Source organism: Ascidiella aspersa, chromosome 8, assembly GCF_963924565.1.
Source record: "Ascidiella aspersa chromosome 8, kaAscAspe10.2, whole genome shotgun sequence".
Lineage (NCBI taxonomy): Eukaryota > Metazoa > Chordata > Ascidiacea > Phlebobranchia > Ascidiidae > Ascidiella > Ascidiella aspersa.
Window position 1 is genome coordinate 9,259,852 of NC_139454.1, and position 26,879 is coordinate 9,286,730.

A 26,879-nucleotide genomic window follows, 5' to 3' on the forward strand; every position below is an offset into this window, starting at 1 on the left:
TGGTATCTTAAACACCCTGTCACAAATTTAATTATTGTAGCCCTTTGAAGCATAACTAATGTGTTAGGCCGCGGGAACTGCCGTCCGTGTCGGCTACCCGTCGCCACGGTTTCCCCTCAGGAATAGGACATTGTGTGAATTTCGCAGCCTCGGTTTTCTCGGCGCTGCGTGATATCTTTGTGTCGATTTCGTTTGCTTTTGCGTGGTGTCGTTTTGATATTATTCGTCGGGTGGATACCGAGAGAATCGGACGCATTTTGAGCACGGTTTGCAATCTCGTTGGTTAGAGACAAGCTGTAGCCTTATGCGAGCACTTGGTGTGCATGGTTATTTGCCGTATACCGATTGTCGTTCTGTCCAATAAACGTCTTGCTCGAGAAAGTAAAGTCATTCCTATCCTTAGCAGCTACTTTGGGGATTGTGTCCCGATCTAGTCTGCGACAATTGGGGGCTCGTCCGGGATTTAAACAAGGTTTGACTTAGAGACCTCTTCAAGACGTAGTAGAAATGGACAAGATAGTCGAGGCAGGAAAGAGCATGGGACTCACAAGTGATGACCTGGTGAAGTTCGTGCAGCAGGCCGCAGAACGCGAAGAACGTCGCTTGGATCGCGAAGCAGCGGCCGAAGAAAGGCGGGCCAGAGAAGCTCGAAGAGAAAACGAGTTTCGATTAGAGATGAATCGGTTGGAAGTTGAAATAGCTCAACTTGAGCATCGGAGACCAGTCCTATTAAAGCTGGTCGAATTCAAGAAAAAAGAAAATAGGCCGGATACTTCCGATGATAGTCAAGAGAAGACTACGAAACAAAAGTGGGGAGATCGACAAGTCAAAGTGGACAAGCAAGCAGAAGCGTTTGAAGAGATGCCTACCACAGGAATATGTGACACAAAGATGCAATACACAGACGCTTTGCATCCGTCGCTTGTCGCGAAAAATGCGATGAACAGCAAAGAAATTGCCGCGCCTGGCAAGGGCAGTTTAGGAAGCTTGGTTGACGGAAAAGTGACCGGGAAGAGTTCTACTGAGGAAGGTCAGTTGTACGACGAGGCTTTGGAAGCGGAAAACGAAAGGCGTTGTGATGACGCCCAGTTGTACAGCGAGGCTTTGGAAGCGGAAAACGAAAGGCGTTGTGATGACGCTCAGTTGTACAGCGAGGCTTCGGAAGCGGAAAACGAAAGGCGTTGTGATGACGCTCAGTTGTACAGCGAGGCTTTAGAAGCGACAAGCGAACGGTGGGTTGAAGACGTTCCGTCGAGTCTCGAATCATTGGAAGCGGCCGACAATTCGAAGATATTGGAGTGCGTAGAAGCAGATGGTGTTCGAAAAGCAGGAAACGGGGTCACACTTTGCACCTCTTACTCAGAGGATGACGTGGAACTGGAGTTCTTGTGCATTGCGGATGGTCTACGGGCGTTTTCGAAGGTGGTTCAGGTTGGAAGCAAAGTCATTACGCCGAACAACCTCAACAGGTTGTTTGACATGTCGCCGGTTGCCAAATATGTGCGGCCCTCACCGGACAGAGACAAAATTGAGTGGCGCGCATTAAAATGGGTCATGGCGATGACCCGAGTTGTTTAAAGTTAAACGACTGTAAATGTGCATGCGTGTTTTCTCGTTTGTTGGTTTTCATTTCGTGATCTTTAAAATTTGTGCTTTGAAATGTATGTATTATGAGATAGCTTTAAAGAGAGGTAAATTTCGTCGCATGTATGCGAATTTGCTAGTATGTTTGTCTTGATTTTGCTGGTTTTCTTAGATTTGTGTCTGGCTGAAATGTAAACATTGCAAAGTCGTCTTAAGTTGGGGTAAAGTGTGGACTGTAGTTTGTTTAATTTTTGCTGGAAATTTGTGTTGTAAACTTACTTTGTGCCATCGCGAAGTTAACTTTGGTTAAAGTGTGTATTGTACTTTATTTTTACTTCGTTTTAAATTTGTGTTTCGTTAAATAAGCCAATCGCAAGGATTGTCTTTAAGAGGGGGTAAATGTCACAAATTTAATTATTGTAGCCCTTTGAAGCATAACTAATGTGTTAGGCCGCGGGAACTGCCGTCCGGGTCGGCTACCCGTCGCCACGGTTTCCCCTCAGGAATAGGACATTGTGTGAATTTCGCAGCCTCGGTTTTCTCGGCGCTGCGTGATATCTTTGTGTCGATTTCGTTTGCTTTTGCGTGGTGTCGTTTTGATATTATTCGTCGGGTGGATACCGAGAGAATCGGACGCATTTGAGCACGGTTTGCAATCTCGTTGGTTAGAGACAAGCTGTAGCCTTATGCGAGCACTTGGTGTGCATGGTTGTTTGCCGTACTGATTATCGTTCTGTCCAATAAACGTCTTGCTCGAGAAAGTAAAGTCATTCCTATCCTTAGCAGCTATACTTTAGGGATTGTGTCCCGATCTAGTCTGCGACACACCCTTTCTCGCAAAACTCTTTAGCCCATTTTAAATAGTGAAAGGGAAATTATATTTCCCTTCTGTCGTTCTCGTATATATTCCACGCGATTTTTTGGCATTTTAACAGACAAAAAGCGTCCTCTGCGTTATGGTGCTCTCCGCAACGAAAGTTCACAAACTTATCCTTATATTTATTCATTTTTTACGCTTCGGTCGAATGTATTCCGTCTTTAAATTATGAAGTAAATACCAGCGGTTTTCTAAACTCTGAAACATACCGATTTACATGTTGTCAACGTAATTTAATTAATGAACCTGATTTATACCGTCTTTGCATATGGCCGTTGTACCGCAAGTAACACATCGGTAACTTAAAGCCTCAATAAGCAAAAATCATTGTAAGTCTTTTGTGAGCAAGTTTTACGTATTTTAATCTTAACTTTTGGGTCAATGCGCCCCACAACTTGATAAATGACAATATATCAATAAGATATGTAATCTATATTTTTTATCTGTGCTCAATGCGTCACGTCCCCCTATAAATCTAAAAAATAAATAAGGAAAATGTCTATCAAATCACCTAGAGGGACAACTAGATAAGACCTATATTTCGTTTTCTGTTCCGATACTCGCTGTTTATGGCAAAATGTCAGACCGTCTAACCCAGCGTTAGTAAACTGTGGCCCGCAGAGGCATCTTTAGTGGTCCGCGAGTCACTTTTGAATATTTTAGTGTTATCATAGCGTTGTGGGCCGCGTGATAACTGTACATTCATTGCACATAGCCGTATATTAATTTGCATTTATAGCCGTACATTCATTTGCATTTCATTTGTTTTAAAAGTACATGTGGCTTGGAATTTATATATTGTCTCAGAGTGGTTTAGACCCACGTGCCAAATGTCGTCCTGAGCAGCCTACTTGTCGAACTTTTTTTTTGCAGTTTAACTATATGTAAACGCAATTTTTGTTCGAGCTTCGCGCGTATATTCTTCGTTTCATACAACGTTTTACATTATGGCATGACAGGGTTTTGAACATCGAGACGCCGTGTGATACTTCACCTTAAAAACAGATGTCTTAAAACTTTTTTAAAAAATTGAGTTTTAAACCAACAAACACAAAAAAATGCTGCGTTATATTGCATATCAATGCAGAAATCCCAATATCCGTTAAGAATGGGCACCAAAACCACCTGAATATCGTGCGAGTAAGTATGCTATGCGTTTGGTTTGGGATTAGCTCCGATTTGTTTATATTTGTTATGCCCATTACTAAGTTTTTCGTTAGGCCTTTATGGGTTGTGCCGTTTTTACAAACTGTTTTTCAAGTTACGTTGCAAAGTAAAACGTCCGATGTTTTTAAGCCGAAACTTGTCAACCCAACAATGACCCTGCGACGACATCGAGTGGCCGACAATGCTCGCCAGCTTCTTGTAAAAGTCCGGAAAACAAGGAAAACTGCCTTGAGGCTGAAGACTGTGTGTGTGACTACGAGTGTGGTTTGTCCTGCATTGACAAAGGTGCGTACACGAAGAATCGTCATGAGTTACTTTAGAACAGCGTTTCTCAACCGGGGCGCCGCGGCGCACTGGTGCGCCATGGAAGGTTCGGGACCCGGGACTCGAGTAAGACCGCGTAAAACTACCCGATTCCCGAGTCTGACGTGCGCATGCGCAGTATCAAATTTTAAAACTGTTAAGGCGGCAAAATGTAAGTTGTAAAAGTGTAATAGCAAATGTGAAGTATTTTTAAACCATGTAATGCGGGTGGATCAATTATGACACCAATATGAGTGGATTGCAGAAAATCCACCTTAATTTAGTTGGGTAAATGGGTAAAATACAGGCTGTAGAATCAGAGCTGGACTCGGGACTCGGCAAAATCTTACATTCGGCCGGAGTCGGACTATGGTGTGTTTTTTTGGCCTGAGTCGGACTCGGGAGTCGGACTCGGGTTGTTTTTAACCGACTCCGCAGCCCTGTTACTAACACCACCGACATAATAACGCCAAATTCGCATTAATGACCACGACAGAATAAGATCTAAAATAGTCTAGATAAGACATAAACATGTCGATTTAAGCTCCAAATTAATCGGAATAAGTCAAAATTACGCCCAGGACTATAGCGAAAGGGTATGGGATGATTGAGGGACACATGTTTGGCATTGGCCGTTTGCTGTCGACATTTGTGTGCCGCTGTTTTGGCCCCGGATTTGTTGCCTCTGTTTCGGCTTATAGGCGGTAGTTGGTGGTGTTAGCAATTAGGATAGGGTTCAAAATATTCGAGGAGTTGGTGTTAGTTATGAGTGATGTTTGGAGCTAGATAAAAGGTTTTTGCCATTTAGGTCTGATTCCGATTTCGTCATTTTTACGCCTTATTCCTAACTGTATTTTATTCCGAAGTTGACGTTGTTCTTATTGTGGTCTCAAGGCTGGAGTCTATTTAGAAATATGCAACTATATTATAGGTCGGATGAATAGCGAGACGATCACTTGACATCGGGTGTTAGCTCCGAAACGATATTGTTGGACTTCCCTATAATCACAAATCGTCTTACGCAGCTTCAATTAACAAGTTGTCTGCAATGCTGTAATTCATGTAATATAATTACAGCAAGATCGTGCCCTCCACCACCCGAAATACCTAACTTGAGTCGAATTGAGGTTACGAGAAAGGACGGAAACTCTTCACGCGTACCGGTGTACGGCCAGCCTTACGTGTACGACGACCAGCTCGAATACGTGTGTGCACCTGGCTACAGACTGGACCTGGAGGTGAAACACCTTTGCGACGGATTCAGAAAATGGACGTATCCCAATGCTTCGAAATGCGTTCGTAAGTAATCGTTTCATCCAGATTACAGTAAGGATATCAATGAAGGGATTTGGTTTAGCCAACAGTAAACCAGCGATACAACTTAGGTCATTTCTGCATAGGCCTGGTTACAATACGCGAATATTTATCTTCCAAAAACGCCTTCATTATGCAAGGTCTCTGATTGGCCTACCTAATAATATATATATATGTCTACTATCCATTTTTTTTCAAATGATTTAAAGGAGAAATCTTATTGCATTATAAAATTATTTTGTTTTAAAACCCTAGTAAACATTTTAGAATGCCACAGAGATTTTTTACGTTAAATACAGAGCTATTCTCAAAAAATAAAAAACGCTAGAAAAGAAGTTCTCAAAAACAAACAAGGGTGGAAAGGTTGTTCTTTACCTACCATTACACCAGGAACTGTTTGTAGTCGGTCCAAAGCATTTTGAAGGTCCCAGGACTTTTTCTCTAACCATTCCGACATAAGCAGAAGAACGGGCAAGAGTTTGCGAACCAAAACCAAAAAGCCTTAAATTCAACTAACGCGTTTTGCCCTGCAGGCGCTTGCGGTCAACAGAAGCGAAGCCTTAAATTCAACTAACGCGTTTTGCCCTGCAGGCGCTTGCGGTGAAGCAGAAGCGAAGCCTTAAATTCAACTAACGCGTTTTGCCCTGCAGGCGCTTGTGGTGAACAGAAGCGAAGACTTAAATTCAACTAACGCGTTTTGCCCTGCAGTCGCTTGCGGTATACGAGACGCGGTTGCGGTGAAACAGAAGCGACTTGAATGCGGCAAAACCTGTCTGACCGACGACGACTGCGCCACAGCAGAGAAGAAACAGCTTTCGTGTCTGTGCGACCGCGCTTGCGGGAGAACGTGTGTTGATCCCAGTAGGTGGAAGACATTATTATTTGATCGGATTTGTATTTGTGGGTGTAGGGATGTCCGGTTAATTGTTCTTTATTTTCTCTCCAATAGATATTAGGCACCAACCATTAAAAACCAATGGCCATTTTGAGGAACCTTTCAAGGCCATATTATAGTATACTGCCTTACTTTGCGTTAGCATAAAATAGTTGTTTTCCAGCTTCAACTCACGCTATTATTATTGTTTTACTACAAATGCCGGTATATTTGGTTTTACGATGGCACCGCCGCCATACTAGTATCATGAAAGCACTGATAAATGGATCGCACTTTTCGGCAAACGTATAGTACGAGACAACCTTTGTTGGCTGAAGCATTCCGTTTGGTAAAATAAAACGTAATGTCTGTCGAGTAAAACGACCATAGCATGATAATGTTAATAATGAATCCACCGTCTACATTTTACCAAGTAAAATAGTTTTAGGGCAGTTTGTTCAATTGAAACACCTCTTACAACTTGGTACAACAAAGCCAATGCCCTTGGCTTACCGTCGCCTGTTTAGCGAAGTGCGTGACTTGATTGCGACTTACGTTGTCTCATGCTGTTTTGGGTGCTGATATCACATTGGAATGCGTTGTTCTGCTCAGACAGGGATTTAAACGGGACTCAAATGTAATTTAAATGTTAATTTATAACCACCATATAAATTCACGATTTTCAGGCAATGCAGAACCCAGAAAACCCTCTTGGATTCACTTTCGATAGAATGAAAACTATAAATTATTTCACGTTCGTAGTTTAGATAAGACAAAGTATTCTTAACCAAACTTTTTTTCAATATACTGAGACTTTACTATAAACACAGTTTTATTATAAAGCATTCGTCTAAAGCAAACCTGGGCAACATACGGCCCGCCAAGCGGAGTAATCCGGCCGGCGGCTTATTTTTGTAAAATGCATATAATTAAAAACAAGGGCGAGTTTCTACACATTTGGTTGTATGGTATCTTAAACACTCTTTCTCGCAAAACTCTTTAGCCCATTTTAAATAGTAAAAGAGAAATTATATTTCCCTTCTGTCGTTCTCGTATATATTCCACGCGATTTTTTGGCATTTTTATAGACAAAAAGCGTCCTCTGCGTTATGGTGCTCTCCGCAACGAAAGTTCACAAACTTATCCTTATATTTATTCATTTTTTGCGCTTCGGTCGAATGTATTCCGTCTTTAAATTATGAAGTAAATACCAGCGGTTTTCTAAACTCTGAAACATACCGATTTACATGTTGTCAACGTAATTTAATTAATGAACCTGATTTATACCTTCTGTGCATATGGCCGTTGTACCGCAAGTAACACATCGGTAACTTAAAGCCTCAATAAGCAAAAATCATTGTAAGTCTTTTGTGAGCAACTTTTACGTATTTTAATCTTAACTTTTGGGTCAATGCGCCCCACAACTTGATAAATGTCAACATATCAATAAGATATGTAATCTATATTTTTTATCTGTGCTCAATGCGTCACGTCCCCCTATAAATATAAATTAAAGTTGGCATATTGAAACAAATATAGTCGCAATCATTTCGCGCTTTGCGTCTTCTTTAAATTAGACTTAAATTGCAAATTTTATCACAACTACAAACGTAATAACAAGTTCGTTAGCTTATATGTTTGACCCCGTCAGAGTATGACATCACATTGCGTGTATTTGGGATCTTATTTTTGACCTGGCCCGCCATAGCATATTAAGTTTCTCATACGGCCCGCGGTTGAAAATAATTTCCCACCCCTGGTCTAAAGAAACAAAATGAATTTGTTTGAAATATTGGAAATAATTTTGTTGCATTAAAACCCAGTTGGCCAAGTTGGCTAAATTTTATTTCTATTTGACGATTGGCAATCTACACCAAATGCCACAAAACATACGAGCACGTTATCTTCCTTAAAAGACAAACCATAGATTTAACAACATTGTAAGCTTAAGGCAAACAACAGAACTTCAACACAATATTTACCAGACGTGGATTGTGGTGAAGCGGAACCTACAGGCAACTGCAGCATCGAGTACCTGGGTGAGGGGATTCACCGGATCGCCCACTACGTTTGTGATGAAGGCTTCTACCTCTACTCGGGTTCAGCATCGAGAAAATGCACCGGGGCTGGAAACTATGACGGAGTTCTGCCTATCTGCTCAAGTCAGTTGTAGTTCCAAAGTGGGCACTTTTTTTCATCTAAGTGTTTTTACCATAAAGAAGCATGTCGTTTTCGTATGCTGTTGTGTGAAAAAGGCAACTATGGAAACAGTGAATGTTGGCAATAATTGTTGAAGCAAACTTCTGTTATGATTGCTCTATAATTACGCCTAACAAAACGATTCAAACATTTGCGATTCGTGCTCACTTTGTTTTGTTTAAAATTGTTTGCAAATGAGATGTTATAAGATGTTGAGCAAAAACGACATACTATATAAGGCATTGGAATTTTAGTATGCTCGCTTTTTTATTTTATTTTACTGATATGTAAATTTGAATGTTCGAGGAACATTTCTGAAATTGAAATTCGAATGATAGAATATAGCAATTTTGTAATAATTATAACAATAAACGGAGAGGTATTTGGTGATACATAGATTGTTGTACATTATTCAGAAAAATAAACATACGCTCGTAATATGACTGTAAGGTTTATTCGCCAGCACCAATACAACTGTTTGGTTTAATATTTAATAGTTTATGTTTTTACTCTCGTGAAAATATTTTCTGATAACAAGGGAATTATGACAACGTTTCTGAGATTGAGAAAGTTTTGTAACTAGCGGCATTTTGTGAATAAAACAGTTAGCATTTTATTACTGTATTAACACACGCAGAAAACGCTTATCTTTTTACGCAGAAATCGAATGCGGCGATCCGTTTTTATCCATTGCCGTATCTAACAAAGGAATCCCCGACCACGTTCCAGGTCCTTACTTGGTTGGCACAAATTTGACCTTCAGCTGCCCTTCAAACCACCAGCTGTATGGCGACAGGGTGCGGACCTGTCAGGGGAATGGGCTCTGGAGCGGAACGCCGGTCGCTTGTGACGTAATAGGTATTAAATGTGGAATAAACAAACGTCGGCGAATTTAATCTAGTTGATGAAGTGTTTGACCGAGTAATAATAAAAACGGGAATGAGTAAAAATTGGTTGTTACTTAAGTTTCCAACAAACGCAAAACAGATTGAGGCACAACAATGAGCTAAAGGCAATTATTTATAAAACTGGAAATTGCAATTGGCCAGTAGTCCTGCTACTGGCAGTATTATCCTGGTTTTGTGAAATCAGCAACATCGGCACCACCAGTAGCAGTAGCTAAACATTTCTTGTCTTCAAAAGTCACATTTTTCGAGCTACACTAAGAGATCCAAAAAGTGATCAAATATCTAATTGAGTCAATCTTCATCATAAAAAAACTGACATCAAAGAATAAAAAAATATTTTAACATTTAGCCCATATAATTGTTTACTGCGCAGCTGAATTAATATTATAATATTCGGGTACTGCACAATATGTATATAGGCTTACCCATTGGGCCTCACAAGAATTGTCCATCGAAAGGCTTAAGAATAACTAATGCGTAATGTAAAATAAAAGCATACCGGGGTTCTTTAACATGTTGATTTAAAATATTTACAACATTGGTTTAAAACTGAATGTTAGTCTTCTTATGAACTCTTTAAATTGAAACTCAAAATTTATGTCCCCTTAGTTCATCAAAGTTTCGGAAGTTCATATTACTATAGTAAAATAATCAACAAGTGTTTCTAGAATATTCAAAACATTATCACCTTTATCACGTTCCAAAATATTTTAACCCCACTGTTAGACACCAATGTCATCGTTTTTTTTTGGATCGTGTGATTTCAGACGACAAGCAACGCTGTGCATATCCGGGAACTCCAGTCAACGGTCGTTTGTTGACAGCTATCGGTGACTTCAGAGTTGGAAGTTCAGTGGAGTTTGCGTGCAATTGTGGCTACTTGCTTGTGGGAGAGAAGCGACAAAAATGTGGAAGTGATCTTCAGTGGAGCGGCCGTAAAGCTCCTAATTGTTTCAGTAAGTCCTAATAGCGATATGCTACACAAACACTTAAAAGTCACGACTACTTTATTAGAAACTATGTATAGAAATAAGCTGACTTCGGTTGAATAAAAACTTCAAACTACATAAAAATCCTCGGTTCCGTTGCGAAACAAAAAAAAAATGGTGGTGTGTGCATTCTTCGGTTATTCGTGCTTTTACTTTATATAGTTTAATTTTGGGAACATATTTAGCACTGTATAAACGGATATGCAGAATGAAAATACACTAAATATTTAAAGTAAAATAAAAATTATGACAAGACGATTTCCTCGTTTCTCTAGCCACGAGGAAATCGTCTGCTGTCTAAATGGCCCAGTAACCCACTATTAACTAAATGGTCGCGTTTTTATCTGTACGGAAATAGATAGCCTACAAATTAACAATCTTCAACATTTTGAACTCTTCTGGCTTTACAACGTGTCATTTTATCAGATTCACGCCACGCTGACAAGAGTCTTCCTTGGGTGGATTTTTTGTTAGATGACATTCGCCAGTTAAACAGCATCAGCGACGAAGGAGGCAAAGCAATTGCCGAAGTTTATCTTCTAATTGACGTTTCGAATCATTTCTGTGCCGGGGAAAACTTGTTCGAGGAGTCCATACAATTCCTGATCACTCTCCTTAAACAGGTTTCCTGAAAGTTGTAAATTCAAAAGAGCGAAATATTTCGATTAGAAACTATAACTAATCAGCCACAAAGCTTGCCAGCCTTTTTATGGATCTCAAAAGTTAGCAATCTGTAGTTAAACTGCGTTAAATATTATTTTAAGAACTGTATTATTGCTTGAGTGCTTTGTCGGAAGAGCAATGTTCGATCTATTTTGCAACGACGGTTAATTAGTGTTTCATAACTTGTAATTACCTTTCTAATATGTTATTTATTAATACATTAATATAATTTGTAAAGAAAAACCTGAAACGCGTGCTCCTTTGATTAAAAATCGAAAAAATGACAACTGAGGGAAGAACATTGCATCACGAAAATACTAAACGTTATAGATTTTATCTTTTGACTCTTCAGTTGACGGAACGCTACCGTTTTGGAATCGTTGTGTTTGGAGCCAAAGCTGAGGTAATAAACGACAGCAATCATATCGCCATTAACAGCACTCAAGCCATTTCAATTTTGCTGGATGTGGAAAAAAATCAAGGTTAAAAACGTCTACTTTAATAATGGAACTCACAACAGGGAATAGGGATCCAACGAGGGTCAGGCCGAATACGTTGATTGGGAATGATGTTGATTTTTATGCGATTGCAATAATGATAGTATATTCGTGAATACGTTTTGGTATAAATTAAAATATGAACAGTATAAAAATATTTTTTTGTTTTGTTTTGTTTTAGTTTTGTAAGATCAAATCTTTAAATTTTAAAATGTAAGTATTTTTCTAGAGACGCAATATATTTAAATTTCTTAAATTTATCTTGAAGATATCATAAAAAGTTTAAAGAACTAGCTTCCGTTAGATGTCTTCATTGTCGTCATTTATTCGCATAAGGCGGTGCGATGTTTTTCCTTTAAAGATTGAGTTGGTTATCTAAAACAGAAAATAAGTTTTTGCTAGTGTCCAACTAATTATCAAGATAATTGATTGAAGCATGTATTAAAAAATATGTTTGAATCACATAGTAATACCAAAACCTTTTAATTTTTGTTGGATTTTTTATAACTGATATCAATGTCTAAAATTTCAGTTATTCCTAATATAAATAGAAAAACGTCCACCTTAAATGTACGATCAATTTTACGCATAAGCCATATACAATTTGTTATACAAGAAAACGTAAAACCTTTTCAACATTTGTTACAGAAATTCTCCGAAAGAAATTGGGACAAAAGAGCAATCTCCTAAGCGCGCTTTCATTTTACGAAAAAATGAAGAAAGTTTCTAACGAAAACATATTTCGCAAAGTTTATCTTACGATTAACGGTTAGTAACACAAGATTTACAAACTTCGCAGAGTTTAGGAAAACGTACTTTTTGATAAAAAAGCTGAAGATTATAGACATGTTGATTTATTTTGGTAGCCAGCGAAATTAAGCATTGATAGCAAATCCAAATATATTGCATACGATATTTGAAACTCCCACAAAAACCAATATAAAGTAAATTGTAGTAAAAACCACATTTTGCAGTTGCCTATGCGTGTGTGTTTAGAAGGATCAATAAGAAATCAAAAATGTTTTGCTTTTATATAGGTGAAATAGAAAAAATTAAGCAAGAAGGAATCAACCAAGTAATAAACAACAAAACAAATCTTAGTAAAGAATTGATGCAGGTATACGTTGTACAATAGTTTATCATAAAAAAGTAGCACCGCGTAAAACATGGTTCTTTTTAATCTCGTTGGTGTTAAAAATGATATATCGTTGTTTGCAGTAACAAATTTGGGCGAAGTTTTAAGTGTACAACCTTAATCATTGCTTGTTATAGCTTACCATGATAGTAACCTGCAACGATTGCAAGAGATCACTTGAAAACGTTGACGACTACATTGATCATTTTGTCACCTCTCCTAAACGAATCATCCTCAATCGCGATTCATATGCTTTGCCATTAATTTTAGAAAAAGGCAAGGTGTTAATGACATGTAAGTATGGGCTACCACTTTTGAGTGGCAGATTTTGTTTTTACACACAAGATTCGAATGATGTTTTGATCCGCAAAATCTGTCATGAACATCTCCAGGTATTGTTAATTAAAAACATAATTTTAGGACAGGTTTGGATCATTTATTAAATGCAATTATATGCAATTATTTTTGCTAGTTATAGTTGTAAGGGTTGGGATACAATTTTATACATGTGTTTAAATGGTTAAATTATTTTCCAACAAGAACCTAATACAAATACCGCAATTCAAATAAAGGCAGCGGTTTGAATTTTAAAGCAAACTACTTTCTGATATCAACATCAGATGCCGAAATGTAAGTAAATAAATGTACTACAGAGGGACCAATGCAACATGAAAACTTAAACATTTTTCATTGACAATGTGGACAGGGGTTTTATGTACTTACAAGAAACGGGGGATTTAAGGTTAAAAGCGCTGCAAACTCGTCATACAAACTCGCACCCACGATAGACGCCGACAAGGTCGTACATGTGTAATTGTGTATAAATGGTTAACATATATTTCAACAAACAGGAAATACATAAGTTTATTCATTTTTCATTTTCCATTGGCGACGTTGACAAGGGTTCATAAAACTTTCAAGGAACGAAGATGTTAGGCCTAATAAGTTAAACTTTTAAGATATTTCGGTTTCTTCAAACTCGCAAATTTTTTTCAGCAAATTCAACATCCAAAATTGCACCGACGGTAAGGAACAATACGACCATGCTAACTTCAGTTGTGTCCACTTTCAACGTTACTAGCACAGGTAAAACGAAACATTCGTTTGTGAGCATTCTTTTAATAAGGAACATTGGTGGATTAAAATCGGCAGAATATTTTACCTTGGCCATTGATTAAATCCGTTATAAAGTATCGGTAATTGATTAGCGGCGTACATATGACATTTCTCTTTAAATGCCCTTCAAGGAATGACTGAAAAAAATATGCGGACACAAATTGTTTTTGTAACGAAAATGATCAGTTTGAGCTTATTAAAGAAATTGTATCTTGCGAAATCCTTTCGACCGTATCCAATGCATGTAAACTGCACATGCCAACCCATTACATTTCAGGATATACCTAATCACTTTTCACAATGCTTTGAAATCCCTTACCAGACTTGGATTGTGGTGAGGCGGAACCTGCGGGCAACTGCAGCATCGAGTACCTGGGTGAGGGGATTCACCGGATCGCCCACTACGTTTGTGACGTCGGCTTCTACCTCTACTCCGGTTCAGCATCGAGAAAATGCACCGGGGCTGGAATTTACGGTGGAGTTCTGCCTATCTGCTTAAGTATGTATTAAAGCGAAATGTCAACTTTATTATTTGGGTTTATTCAGTTCAAGGGGAAAAGTTTTTATCAAGCACTTTTGTTTCTATATTTGATGATCTGATTAAACCAGTGGAATTGAAAAATATTTTATTTGAGCTTTTTGTTGTGTTTTCGTTTTGTTTATGTTTCAACTGTCAAAATATCTCGAAAATGTTTTTATTTTGAATATTCGTTTTCTAAAGCAAATTATTCTTTGTAAAAGTTTAAGTTACCTTTTTACGTTTTATCATTTACTGAACGCATGCGAACATTAAAGCCGGTTAACGAAGGAGCCAATAAAGCTATGGCCGCGTTGTCAAAACTTACTACACACCACGGTGTTTAAAATCTCTTTACAAAAGGAACAAAACAGTCAGGGGCAGATCTCATTTTACCATAAACCGATTTCCAAACGCTTCTAAGCACTAAAATAGAGTTTATACCAATACTTCATAGCTCTAAAAATTCTAATATATTTTTCTAATCTACAGGAGTCGAATGCGGCGACCCATTCTTATCGTTTCTACCATTATTACCGGAAATACCTAACTATGTGTCTGGTCCTTATTTCGTTGGCACCAATTTGACCTTCAGCTGCCCTTCGACCCACCGGCTACGGGGAGACATGACGAGAACTTGTCAGGAAAATGGGCTCTGGAGCGGAACGCCGGTCGTTTGTGACGTAATAGGTGGGGCGTAAGGTTGTGAAAAAGTTTTATAATAGCCCAAAGAAGCGTTTTGAAAGAAAAGCAAGGCAGGAAAATAGACATTGAGTGCTTAAAACTCTATTACGTTATAACTTTCCAGATGTTATGTGCTGGTAAAAAGACATTTGTAGATAATTAAAATTCTTAACGACCCATTGCACGTAAAACGCTGCATGCAAGTACCATTGTTTTGAGTGAGTAAGCTAAGAAATTTGTTTTGAGTAAGCTATGAAGCATTTACTACTTAAATAAAATTTTGCAATTTGAAAATCACAAATGTGTATAATAATGTTTTGATGCCTAGACAACCTTTGCCTACTTTCCTTATAATAAAAAAAGTCCCTTTCATTAATCTCTGCATAGGTTTTTATCTTTCTTGTTAAACACCTACCATACAGTTGCACTTGTTTTTCAACCAATGGTTTTCAGACCAGCTGACTCGTTGTGCATATCCTGGCAATCCGATCAACGGTCGTCTGCTGACTCCTAGAGGGGGATTTAAAGTTGAAAGTCGGGTGGAGTTTGAATGCGATTGCGGTTACTTGCTGGTTGGAGAGAAAAGACAGGAATGCCTTCACTATTTGCAGTGGAACGGACACCATGCTCCAAAGTGCTTCGGTGAGGCAAAAACGCAAATTGATCGAAAAAGGTCGATCTCTATGCAGAGCCACAAAATGCTTAACTATATGAATATGTTTCCCTAAACAACAAAACCTCAATAGTTTTAAAATACCACTCATGAAGCAGAAAACATTATTACCAAATGTTATATACTATAGGCAGAATAAGGTATGGCACAATACTTAATGCAGCTACTCGCAACGATAAAAAATATTATAAATTATGTGATGCATTTTTAGTCATCTACCTTAAACCAAACGCTAACCCGCATTCCAACCTAAACCTACCCCAACCCAAACGCTAACCCGCATCCTAACCTAAACGTAGCTGTAGTAAGCATTTCGTCATACCTTCTTCTGCCTGAGATATACGTTACCCTGCCTAATATTTATTCAAAGTATTTCCCCCGTGGAGCTTTGATACGATCCACGAATAATGCAAGAGTGCTGTATAGTAGGTGGTGTTTAATAAAGCGTTAGGCTGTATTTTGTCACCATATTACACCTTTGTCAATCTGGCTTTATAGCATCGGTTTGCTAGCACTTAACCTTTATCATTTAGATGCCCGTTATGCCGATCGCAGCATGCCAGGGGTGGACACTTTGCTGGCAGACATACAAGTGCTAAACACTATCGGCAGCGACGAGGGCAAAGTTGCCGAGATATATCTTCTCATCGATGTTTCAAACACTTACGTGGACGGGGAAAACATGTTTGACGCGTCTATTCAATTCCTTATCAACTTCCTAAAACAGGTCTTTGGTTTGTATAATATTGGTACTGAGAATAATCTGTTTAATAATTAAAATAGGCCTGTTCGAATATTCCCATTCCGGATAGCTTCGTACTTATATTTCTAACTGTTGTCCTGTTTTTATATCAGCTTTAACGTTAGCTGGGTTCACGCTAATTATAATTTTATACGCACGTTAATGGCACCAAAAAGCACGATATACTATAAACGGGGCTTAATGATTTCTAGAATTTTCCTTGACTTGGCTCTATGACACCTCTTACACTAATACACTGATTAACATACAACATTGTTATATTATATTGACCTTCCTATCTTAAAATGGTTGAATAACATAGTCGTGTTGCAATATCGTAACAACAAGACGGTACATTTTTTTCGCCGAAGCCCCACAAACAAATTTGCCGAGAAGCAGTAATTATCCACGTTTGGCCCTATTCGTCGACTCAATTACGTGATAGCTCTTTCGAATAATATAAAGACGGGATAAGCAGAACTTTGAAGTTTACAGCTGTATATAATAGTAGAAGAATATTGAAAACATCGACAAATATTTGTAAATTTCTATTATTCAGTCTTCTAATTTATGTGTTATATCCACTCACTAAATTTAGGCTTACTTAGATACATTTTTTCCCCAGTAGTTTACAATTTCTTACCAATTGAAGGGTGTTGTTGATTCATTTTGTCACGTGGCATATTTTTATGTTGGTCAAAGTTGTTAAAAATTTCGTTTAGCGAGTCGTAAACACCCTTCAGATGATAAGGTTAGTGAAACTGATGTCACGTTTAGTTGGACAAGCAATACCTTTTCGGAATCGTTGCGTTTGGAACAAATGCTGAGTTGGTGAGAGACATTAAACAACCCGCCATCAACAGCTCTCAAGCCATTTCTATTTTGCAAGACATGGACCAAGGTATTATCCTGTAGGCCACGACTCAGTTGAATAAAAATATGCAATCTTGACTGATGTAAAACGGTGTAAAAAGTAGACAATGAAGAGAAGCGTCGTTTTATCAAACATATTGAGGATAACACATTTTATTAAAGAAAATCTTCGAAGAAAGCTGGGGGTAAAAGGTGACGTAAGAAATGCGATTCTATTCTTCGAAAAACTTGTGGAAAAATCAAAGATGGCACACAAAGATGTAATTCGCAAAGTCTTCGTAACTTTCAACGGTTGGTTGTTTTTATTAAATAAAAAGGTTTTGATTTTTTAATACTTTGTGTTGTTTATAGCTTGTTTTTAATTTTATAATAAGCCTGAGGTTTACCAGTGGCCTAATTTTATTTCGTATTCAGTTAATTTATCAGAGCATTTTTTTTTCTGTTTTGCCCAGATTCTGGTATCTGCTTGTTACCGCCACGCTAAATGCTATACACTAAAAGAAAATATTTTATTAAGGTCGTAAAAGTGTTAAAAAAATTATTTTAAAAACAGGTATGATGAAACCAAACACAACGAGAGAAGTCGCAAATGGCGGAAGCGGTACTTTTAAGGACTTATCACAGGTACGTTTATTCGTTTCAAGTAAAGAAAACGCTGAATAGCACTAAGCATAGTCGTACCATATTAAAATAACTTTTATGTTCATTTGATTGCAATAGGTCGTAATAATGTTGTTATTTCATTTTTGTTCAAAATATCACTTTATAATCTTTGGAAAGCGGTATTTGACATTGATTACTTAAATGCTAATTGGTTAACTAGACCAAAAACCACTGGTCCATACTATTAATTTTTCGCATTAATTGTGGATTAAAAAAATTGTATTTCTGGAAACGGAATTCTTCTAAATATACATCAATGTATTGCAGATCTCGGTAATTATAAGTTGCGAAGACTGCAGGAGATCGCTTGAAAACGTAATCGACTACATTGGCGACCTCGTCTGTGTTTCTTCGGATCGAATCATCCTCAATCGCGATTCGAACGCTTTAACTAGAATTCTAGAAAAACGAAGAGCGTCGTTAAAACGTGAGTATAATCTCGACAGAAATCGCAGCAAAGGGTTATGTAAGTAACCGAAACAAAAGGTTTAACTGCTGTTTGCATAGCGCTATTTCTCTCGTTGAGCAAGAGAAGAATGCGTATGTTGTGATGATATACGCGGCCGGCGTGTCTTGTCTTAAATGCGATATTGTTTTAAATTCTTGACTTCTGGTTGGAAAACCTCAAATTCATATTTCAACTAAGTATTCACCTAGCACGAAACAACCTTAAGTAAGATGTTTAAAACTTGAAAATTCCCACAATGAAATCACACGAGTATAACTTTATTTATAAAGTGGTGCAATCTAAATTAGTACGGAACATTTTTAAATCCTAAACAGCCGATATATTTGTTTTTTTATATTTTAAATGGCTCTTATTGCATTTTATTTAGTTAAAGTTAGTGAATGTATTATTTACTTTGCCTACCGCGATCGATCAAAATAAGGGCAGTATAAAACATAGTGATTTACAAAAGTGACATAATTTAAGCCAGTTATCAAAAGCACTGCATTGACTATGGGTGGCATGTTGACTGAATTTACAGCGTTTCTAATAATGCAACAAGAGGATAAGCCATGTTGGGGATCCCGTTTTTGCCATACTCGTAAGCTTGTTGGTACAATTGTTTGCGTATGAATAAAGTGCAGTAAATTGGAAAAAAGTTTTCACAATGTTTACAGTTCAGTTGTATTGTTTCAATTTTGTGTATTTCAAGATTATAGTAAACCATATTTAAGGATCACACTCCTAGAGTTGGACTACATAAATCGTATTCGGTATTTTCTTCGGTTTGTTCCAAACAAGAACATTTTATCGCAGGAGATTTCGAGCTACCGCCAGAGGAATTAAACCAGTGTGGTACATCCGGCGGGTTCTCAGACATTGCCAGAACATCTCGACTTGAGGCTAAGGTTACTCCACGAGTGCTTGGCGGACAACCGGCCAAAGTGGGAAGATGGCCGTGGCAGGTTGCCGTTGCCCGCATGACCAAGCCTTTGGAGGCAAGACCAATTTGCAGACTTTACCATATGGCATTATACATATCGGACAGGGACGAATTAAAGGTTACCGTACGAAAAAAACTCTCACGAAAATCACTGGAGACACCGATTACAATAGAGTATTTCCGCCATTCTAAACAATGTATAATTTCAAACATGTACTGCATCAGGCTTACATATGGCTGTATTCGCCAATAACACTAATGTATAGGTTTCGCTTTAGCCACTAGCATGTCTACGAAATAACATATTGCTTACTGCGAAAACTTTTAGGTTACGCTATGTTTCTTAACATGTACTCCAGGCTTGCATATTGCTGTATTGCAAAATAACTCATAGGTTTCGCATAATGCACGAGCATATTTAGGAAATGGCATATCGCTTACTGCAATGTGGGGTGACATAATAGTTGGGTTTTCATCATTCAACAACGTTTTAGATTCGCGAAAGAACTTTCGCTGGAGGCAGCGTTATCAGCAACTCCTGGATACTCACAGCAGCTCACCTGTTTAAGGACGTTTGTGAATCGAAAGACCAAACGAAATCCAAGAAATTCCATGTAATCATGGGTAAGGACTTCGCGAAATGACCTTAAAATGGTAAGCTGTATAATGACAGAGCTGGTTTGTTCAAAGTAAATTTGGACGCTGGGACAAATAAAAATTATTTCGTGTTTCTTAGTTTTTATTTAACTGACATTCTTTTTAACTTCCATACATTGCATTTATGCATTACGGACCTGCATTATGTTGAGAGTTCCTAGCGTTACCTTAAATATAAAAGACAGCAGATCAGTTTTCGAATTATTAGTAAAGGTAGCATGGCATGAGTCTGTTACCTCCTCAACTAGTGGTTGTATCTCGAATATGATGTTTAAGCAGTCCTAATATATATCTGCTATTTCAGCCCTTTGTTTTACAGGAACACAGCATCTTGACGTTAGCCTGGAGGATTTTACAAATTCAGGATCAAACATCAGGGTGTTCGAACCAGCTGTAATTTACTGCCACAAAAATTTCAAATCAATTTTAAATGGATACGACATAGCACTGGTTTGTAGTTTATTTTTTGAACCTATAACTTACTTATCAACGATGTTTAGTGTTAAGGCATTGGCGACACATTTTTCGTCATGAATATTGTTTTATTTTCTATATTTGAACTTTGTGGAGCAACTTAACCTCGGACATAGTTAATAAATATGGTGCAACGACAATCGAACCCGATATTAGACCAGCGTTAGAAAAGCTTACCTTTAGATAATTAGATATTTTCCGAAGAATTTGTTGGGTCACAAACCATGGCAGAAATGTCTTTTTTTGTTTAGTATCGGGTCGGAACCAATACCACCCTTATAATGAACGAGTCTAAATGCTTCGATTTGGCAGCAAATATCGATGCGGTGTTATCGGACACGCCTAAATGCCACGGCGTAGTAAAAAACTTCTATAAAAGGGTAATCCACTTCGTTTGGTATTTCCAAAGATCAAACTCGGTCGAGAGCTGATGACGTCAGGGAACGAGTTTGTGCCGCGTGGTTCATCTTCTGGGTGGGTGACCTTTAACCCGAACATCCGGCCTGTGTGCTTGCCCTGTAGCGAGGATGGGTGCATTCGCGATGATCAGAGCTGCCGGGAACAAGGTAGATAAATAAAGGGAAATACATTGTTTTTAAGTCTAAAGTGAAGACATTTTTTTTTCAGATACCGACATTTCAGGACAAGGAAAATTTAGTGATAAGTAGGGCCATTTTTATTTTAACCTAAAAAAACATTTTTTTTACTTTTTATTTATCAAATTTTAACTTTATTTTAACCTAACGAAATTGCTTGTTTGTAGAGGCCACAGTTCTTCCTTGAATTGATGCCAGTTACCCAAACATAATATTTTGTCGATTTCAGACCTAAACGTTTTAGCTTGCTTAGGCATTTTTGTATTACAGAATGTCAGTAGGCTATTTCTAAAATCCAAATTGCTGATCTTCGAAAAGACCACGTTTATTAAGATAAAGTGTTTTATGAATTTTTTTTAAATACGTAACAATAAAGAAAAAAATGGACAATTTGCGATAAAAGTTACTGCTGATCCAAGTGGGCATTGTGACATATTTCCTGTTTTTATGGGATAATATGGTTTAATTGTGTCGCAGTTCCTGATTTACAATGCTTCCACGACGATTTTTACAAAAACTACTCTCAAGAAACACAAAAACTTTGTCAAAGGCTATAATTTGACAAATTTTGACTTTATTAATAAATTTTAACTTTATTGTAAATTTTAACTTTATTTTAACCTATATACTTCTTAGAAACAGTCCCTTAGGTGCTAAAAACAACTTTATTATTTGATTCGTGGACAGACGAGCTCCTTAAAAATTTTTAACTTTACTGACTTTTGCGGGCCCTAGTGATAAGAAAAGCTCTTCCTTTCCAGTTAAAAATAAAATTAAAGCTTTTACCGTAAAAATAAAATTATTATCTAATCATGTTGATTAAATTTAAGTAAGGTCTTATTTTCCTTGTGTACAGTTGTCTAACCTTAATATCTTAACGCGAGTAAATTATTATCTAAAAGTGGCGTAAATGTATTTGATGTTCCAAGCTTTGCCAATCTAAATTTGAAGCACATGTGAGGCAGTTTTCCATAACAAACTATAGTCAATCGTTTGTTCGATAGCGATATACCTATTTTACCCCTCTATTTTTTTTTATTAAGGTTCAAACACGGCTAGTGCAAAGAACGCCTTACACATTGTCACCGGGTTCGGCCACACAACAACATTAGCGGACAGTTCGGTCAGTTCGGACGTCGTTATAAGCGAGGTCCTTCAACAAGGAGTGGTTCGCTTAAGGGACAGAGAGGAGTACGGAATGATTCGTGCTGACTTTTATCGCCTTGTATTTATGCCTAAACGCCAATTGTTAAGTGTGTATTGTGGGAACCCGAAGTTTTTAAAAGACAATTAGCGATTCAGTTGAATTCAAAACAATTTACATAAATAAGACACTTATCCTAATTTTTTTTAATCTAATTTGTGCATTATGTATATATTATGTATACTTGAGGAAAAATGAAAAATACAAGATTTTAGTTTTTGCTAAACTAGGAATTTTAATTGCATCCCTGAAAACTTAGATCCGAGAAAACATAAAATGTTCGGTTACTCAACAAAGTAATATTCCCAGACTGGCCCGTTACCGTTAGACGTAACTATTCAAAATTTAAAGAGCACGGTTACCGATTAAATTGCCGTGACTTCACCCGTACTTTTTGTACAATTTGCTTCTTCCTTGTTACAGGTGTAATAGGGCGGCTGAGCGGGGAAACCTACGTTTCACCGAGCAAATGGTTTGCGCTCTAGGACACGAGCAAGGCAGGGTAGTGGACTCATGCGTTGCAGACAGCGGAGGTCCTCTTATTAGAGAGGTGAATTGAAAGACGAAACATATAACCATATCACGGGTCTGATAATAACGGGTAGGAGTCGATATTTGGCCAAGTGGTATAGAACAACTTGCTGATGTTCTGACGTATTGCTACCGATCACACTACCAATTATTATGACCATTTTACCCATAGTCCAGCCCTCGGATGACACCTCCAGCTTAATACCACAAAAACATAAACACCACATACACTACTTTTTAGTAACATACTGAGTTAAACTTTTGTGCCATCAAAGTGCATGCAATATCTCAAATACAGTTCTTCGTCACATCTTCAGGCCACCTACCACCTAGTTCTATAGTGGCTTTAAGATTCGCTGTAAATCACGTGATACTTTTTAACCCTTTTTACATAAAAAAACACTACTTACAGTTAAAATAATAACTATATGTCTTTCATGTTATTTAGGGAAAAATCGGCGTTGTATTGTGGTAAATCAATTGCTTTACTTAACTGTACAGTACTTAAGTCACTGTTTTAAAACTATACTTGACGTAAGAACTGAGGTGAAGATAGCCATATCGGCTAAATTTGTCATTGTTTTCTGTTGTACCGGTGCTTATGAGTTAGCTTTGTCATACTGGTTTATTGAACTACAGTGCAATATAGTCATTGTTTGTTGCCCTGGCCCTGTTTTCCCCCCACCACTGTAGAAACGAACACTGAAGTGTATTTTGCTCGAAGTTGCTGTGCTATAATGACTAAAGTCAATGACTTGACTGAACCTACTCCACATATTTTTTATGATTTGACATGAGCTTTCTAACAAGTCACATGATTTTTGACTTAAGTGTTGCTGAGTATTTTTTGGTAAATTTTGGTTAGTTGCTTATCGACCTTGTGTATTCAGCGAACAATAGAATCGACAGAAACGGGAACACGTTTATTGGGCAACGTGATAATCCTGATGACATCATACGTTATCATGCTCCAAAATTTGATTTACAAAACTAGGATTAGACTATTTAGCCTTAGCGTCCCCTGTTGTCCAGCCAACAACCTTACATTAACGAAAACTACCACGAGATAAAAGTTTACCTGAATAAGTCGTGTAATCGGTGCCATAACTGTACTGCAAACACAGTTTTCTTTGTACGTGGGATTAAACATGGCGCAACGCGTAAAAAAAACATATGCCGCCAACGCAACTGCTGATATAAAATGCTTATCCTGTTTAGGTTGTTAATGATGCCAGCACGAAAAGCACCTGGATGCAAGTTGGTGTCGTCAGCTTCGGTTTTGGATGCGGATTGAACTATTCGCAGAACGGAATGGAACACCCTTATCCAGGATATTACACTGATGTATATTCGTTTCTACCCTGGCTCAGGAGTACAATGAAAAACGAAAGTAATTCTATTTGTTTTTTTAGCCAATTTGAGTATCGGTTTTTTATATTTGAATCAACTTGAAAAAATTCACACTTATGCAATAACTTGACGAAAGTCACAGATTATTTTAATGATCGACCTGACTTTAATAGTCTTAGGTACTTTCGCAGAATGACGTTAGTCACCTTTCGTGAATTTTTTGCTTTTACTGTACTTATACTCTGTTAAATTTTAAAATAACTTGGAATAAGTTGTTATAACCATTAATTGAATAACTTATTCACTCACTATAAATTGGATAACTTAGGTAGTTGGCTAAAAACTTATATACAAAATTGAAAAGCGTTTAGAAAACTTAGCAGCACGACAAAATTTTCTGCGCAGATTGTACCTGCCCTCGTAACACAACAACAATTGAGAAGGAGGGTCGGATATGCACACCCTCCTGTTTATTGGATCAAGATTGCTCAGCACCAGATGAAATATGCGTTTGCGACAATGCTTGCGGGAAGTCTTGTGTTAATCCCGGTAAGATTTTGGAATCAACTGAATAACGATACTTTCAATATTGTTTAATGTCGAGATTCGTACTGGCTCGTTATTATGCATTTCACTTTTGGAAAAGACCCTCAAATTGAACCACAAGGTTATTAATATTCTATGTAAACTATATTACTTTGCACCAGCTATAGTATTTACTAACATCTTTTACAAACATCTATTTCTTTTTTGTCGGGTTTCAGGACGACTTAAAGCATTTTGATAGCGGGAAATCTTATTTATTTATCGAAAATTATTATTGTTTCTCTCTCAAAAAAATATGAAAAAAGTTATAAAGACATTTTTATGTGTATCCATAGTTGGCTGACTGAATAATGTTTTAGAGAGCAATGGAAGCTGCGCTTAAAATCTCACCAATATCTTACTTTTTGTTAGAAACTTACTTGCATAAAAATTTAATAGTAGTTTCCTTGTCCATTTGCATAGCACTGTTTAAGACATGTATCAAAATGAACAGCATCAAATCGCTTTCAAATTAACGAGTAAACCAACAATTTCACGGGTTCTTCGTCAGCTTAGTACTGACTTAAATCAATAAAACAACAATTCTTTGGTACATTTGTAATCGAACTGATTCGTAACTTTTTTGGAAAGTTGTAATCTGCCATTTTGAAATCCACATCAGAATTCACCAAGCTTTTTACAAATGACCGGATAACGCCTAAGTAACCGCGCGCAGGATTTAATACTTATGTGGAATTTTATTAACTTGATCCAAAGTACGAAATTAACATAAAGAAATATAAACGGGTGTAACTGTATATAAACGGGTGTAACTGATGTGGCCTTCATATCACTGATAATGGCATGAGCATTTGCCGAAACGTTTGAACAATAAAGCATGTCGCTTTTTACGTCTATTTGGGCCGTTATTTTCACCATTAAACATAAAATATATTTAGTATTGGAAGCTTGGCGAAAATGTTTACTGAAATTCTCACAATTTTTGGTTTGATTTGCATTAAAGGAATATTTCCTTTCAACAAAATCATCTTATTTTAGTTTATTCGATGCCGTATGACGCGGGATTGAAAAATTAACCACGCGGGTCGCACCTATCACGTTTAGGTCTTGGTGACCGCTGGTCTATCAAGATAAAACTAAATTCTGGACATTGTGTTTTAACGACCGAGTTCTCGAAAGTTTGAAAAGTAACTTGCGAAATTGGGTTTAATTTTTTTTCGAATTTGTTGGGTCACAAACCATGGCAGAAATGTCTTTTTTTATTTAGTATCGAGTCGGAACCAATACCATGGCTCTTATTGCATTTTATTTAGTTAAAGTTAGTGAATGTATTATTTACTTTGCCTACCGCGATCGATCAAAATAAGGGCAGTATAAAACATAGTGATTTACAAAAGTGACATAATTTAAGCCAGTTATCAAAAGCACTGCATTGACTATGGGTGGCATGTTGACTGAATTTACAGCGTTTCTAATAATGCAACAAGAGGATAAGCCATGTTGGGGATCCCGTTTTTGCCATACTCGTAAGCTTGTTGGTACAATTGTTTGCGTATGAATAAAGTGCAGTAAATTGGAAAAAAGTTTTCACAATGTTTACAGTTCAGTTGTATTGTTTCAATTTTGTGTATTTCAAGATTATAGTAAACCATATTTAAGGATCACACTCCTAGAGTTGGACTACATAAATCGTATTCGGTATTTCCTTCGGTTTATTCCAAACAAGAACATTTTATCGCAGGAGATTTGGCGCTACCGCCAGAGGAATTAAACCAGTGTGGTATATCCGGCGGGTTCTCAGACATTGCCAGAACATCTCGACTTGAGGCTAAGGTTACTCCACGAGTGCTTGGCGGACAACCGGCCAAAGTGGGAAGATGGCCGTGGCAGGTTGCCGTTGCCCGCCAGACCAAGCCTTTGGAGGCAAGACCAATTTGCAGACTTTACCATATGGCATTATACATATCGGACAGGGACGAATTAAAGGTTACCGTACGAAAAAAACTCTCACGAAAATCACTAGAGACACCGATTACAATAGAGTATTTCCGCCATTCTAAACAATGTATAATTTCAAACATGTACTGCATCAGGCTTACATATGGCTGTATTCGCCAATAACACTAATGTATACGTTTCGCTTTAGCCACTAGCATGTCTACGAAATAACATATTGTTCTTACTGCGAAAACTTTTAGGTTACGCTATGTTTCTTAACATGTACTCCAGGCTTGCATATTGCTGTATTGCAAAATAACTCATAGGTTTCGCATAATGCACGAGCATATTTAGGAAATGGCATATCGCTTACTGCAATGTGGGGTGACATAATAGTTGGGTTTTCATCATTCA

At 37.5% G+C, this 26,879-nt stretch overlaps 1 protein-coding gene across 1 annotated transcript in view; it reads left to right on the forward strand.

Moving 5' to 3' along the window:
* The window catches only part of LOC146135975 (uncharacterized), an 81,032-nt gene that overhangs the window by 12,352 nt on the left and 41,801 nt on the right, over positions 1 to 26,879 (forward strand). The window contains exons 8-36 of the mRNA XM_083396114.1: positions 3,758 to 3,913; positions 5,009 to 5,230; positions 5,954 to 6,106; positions 8,105 to 8,281; positions 8,979 to 9,176; positions 9,994 to 10,182; positions 10,642 to 10,838; positions 11,231 to 11,360; positions 12,024 to 12,143; positions 12,413 to 12,492; positions 12,648 to 12,804; positions 13,507 to 13,596; positions 13,949 to 14,125; positions 14,636 to 14,833; positions 15,281 to 15,469; positions 16,034 to 16,227; positions 17,020 to 17,143; positions 17,278 to 17,406; positions 17,669 to 17,739; positions 18,046 to 18,205; positions 19,043 to 19,224; positions 19,664 to 19,793; positions 20,146 to 20,276; positions 20,710 to 20,866; positions 21,940 to 22,087; positions 22,524 to 22,650; positions 23,850 to 24,021; positions 24,387 to 24,530; positions 26,269 to 26,450. Coding sequence (XP_083252240.1) covers positions 3,758 to 3,913; positions 5,009 to 5,230; positions 5,954 to 6,106; positions 8,105 to 8,281; positions 8,979 to 9,176; positions 9,994 to 10,182; positions 10,642 to 10,838; positions 11,231 to 11,360; positions 12,024 to 12,143; positions 12,413 to 12,492; positions 12,648 to 12,804; positions 13,507 to 13,596; positions 13,949 to 14,125; positions 14,636 to 14,833; positions 15,281 to 15,469; positions 16,034 to 16,227; positions 17,020 to 17,143; positions 17,278 to 17,406; positions 17,669 to 17,739; positions 18,046 to 18,205; positions 19,043 to 19,224; positions 19,664 to 19,793; positions 20,146 to 20,276; positions 20,710 to 20,866; positions 21,940 to 22,087; positions 22,524 to 22,650; positions 23,850 to 24,021; positions 24,387 to 24,530; positions 26,269 to 26,450 — 4,484 coding nt within the window. The remainder of the gene's footprint in view (positions 1 to 3,757; positions 3,914 to 5,008; positions 5,231 to 5,953; positions 6,107 to 8,104; positions 8,282 to 8,978; positions 9,177 to 9,993; positions 10,183 to 10,641; positions 10,839 to 11,230; positions 11,361 to 12,023; positions 12,144 to 12,412; positions 12,493 to 12,647; positions 12,805 to 13,506; positions 13,597 to 13,948; positions 14,126 to 14,635; positions 14,834 to 15,280; positions 15,470 to 16,033; positions 16,228 to 17,019; positions 17,144 to 17,277; positions 17,407 to 17,668; positions 17,740 to 18,045; positions 18,206 to 19,042; positions 19,225 to 19,663; positions 19,794 to 20,145; positions 20,277 to 20,709; positions 20,867 to 21,939; positions 22,088 to 22,523; positions 22,651 to 23,849; positions 24,022 to 24,386; positions 24,531 to 26,268; positions 26,451 to 26,879) is intronic.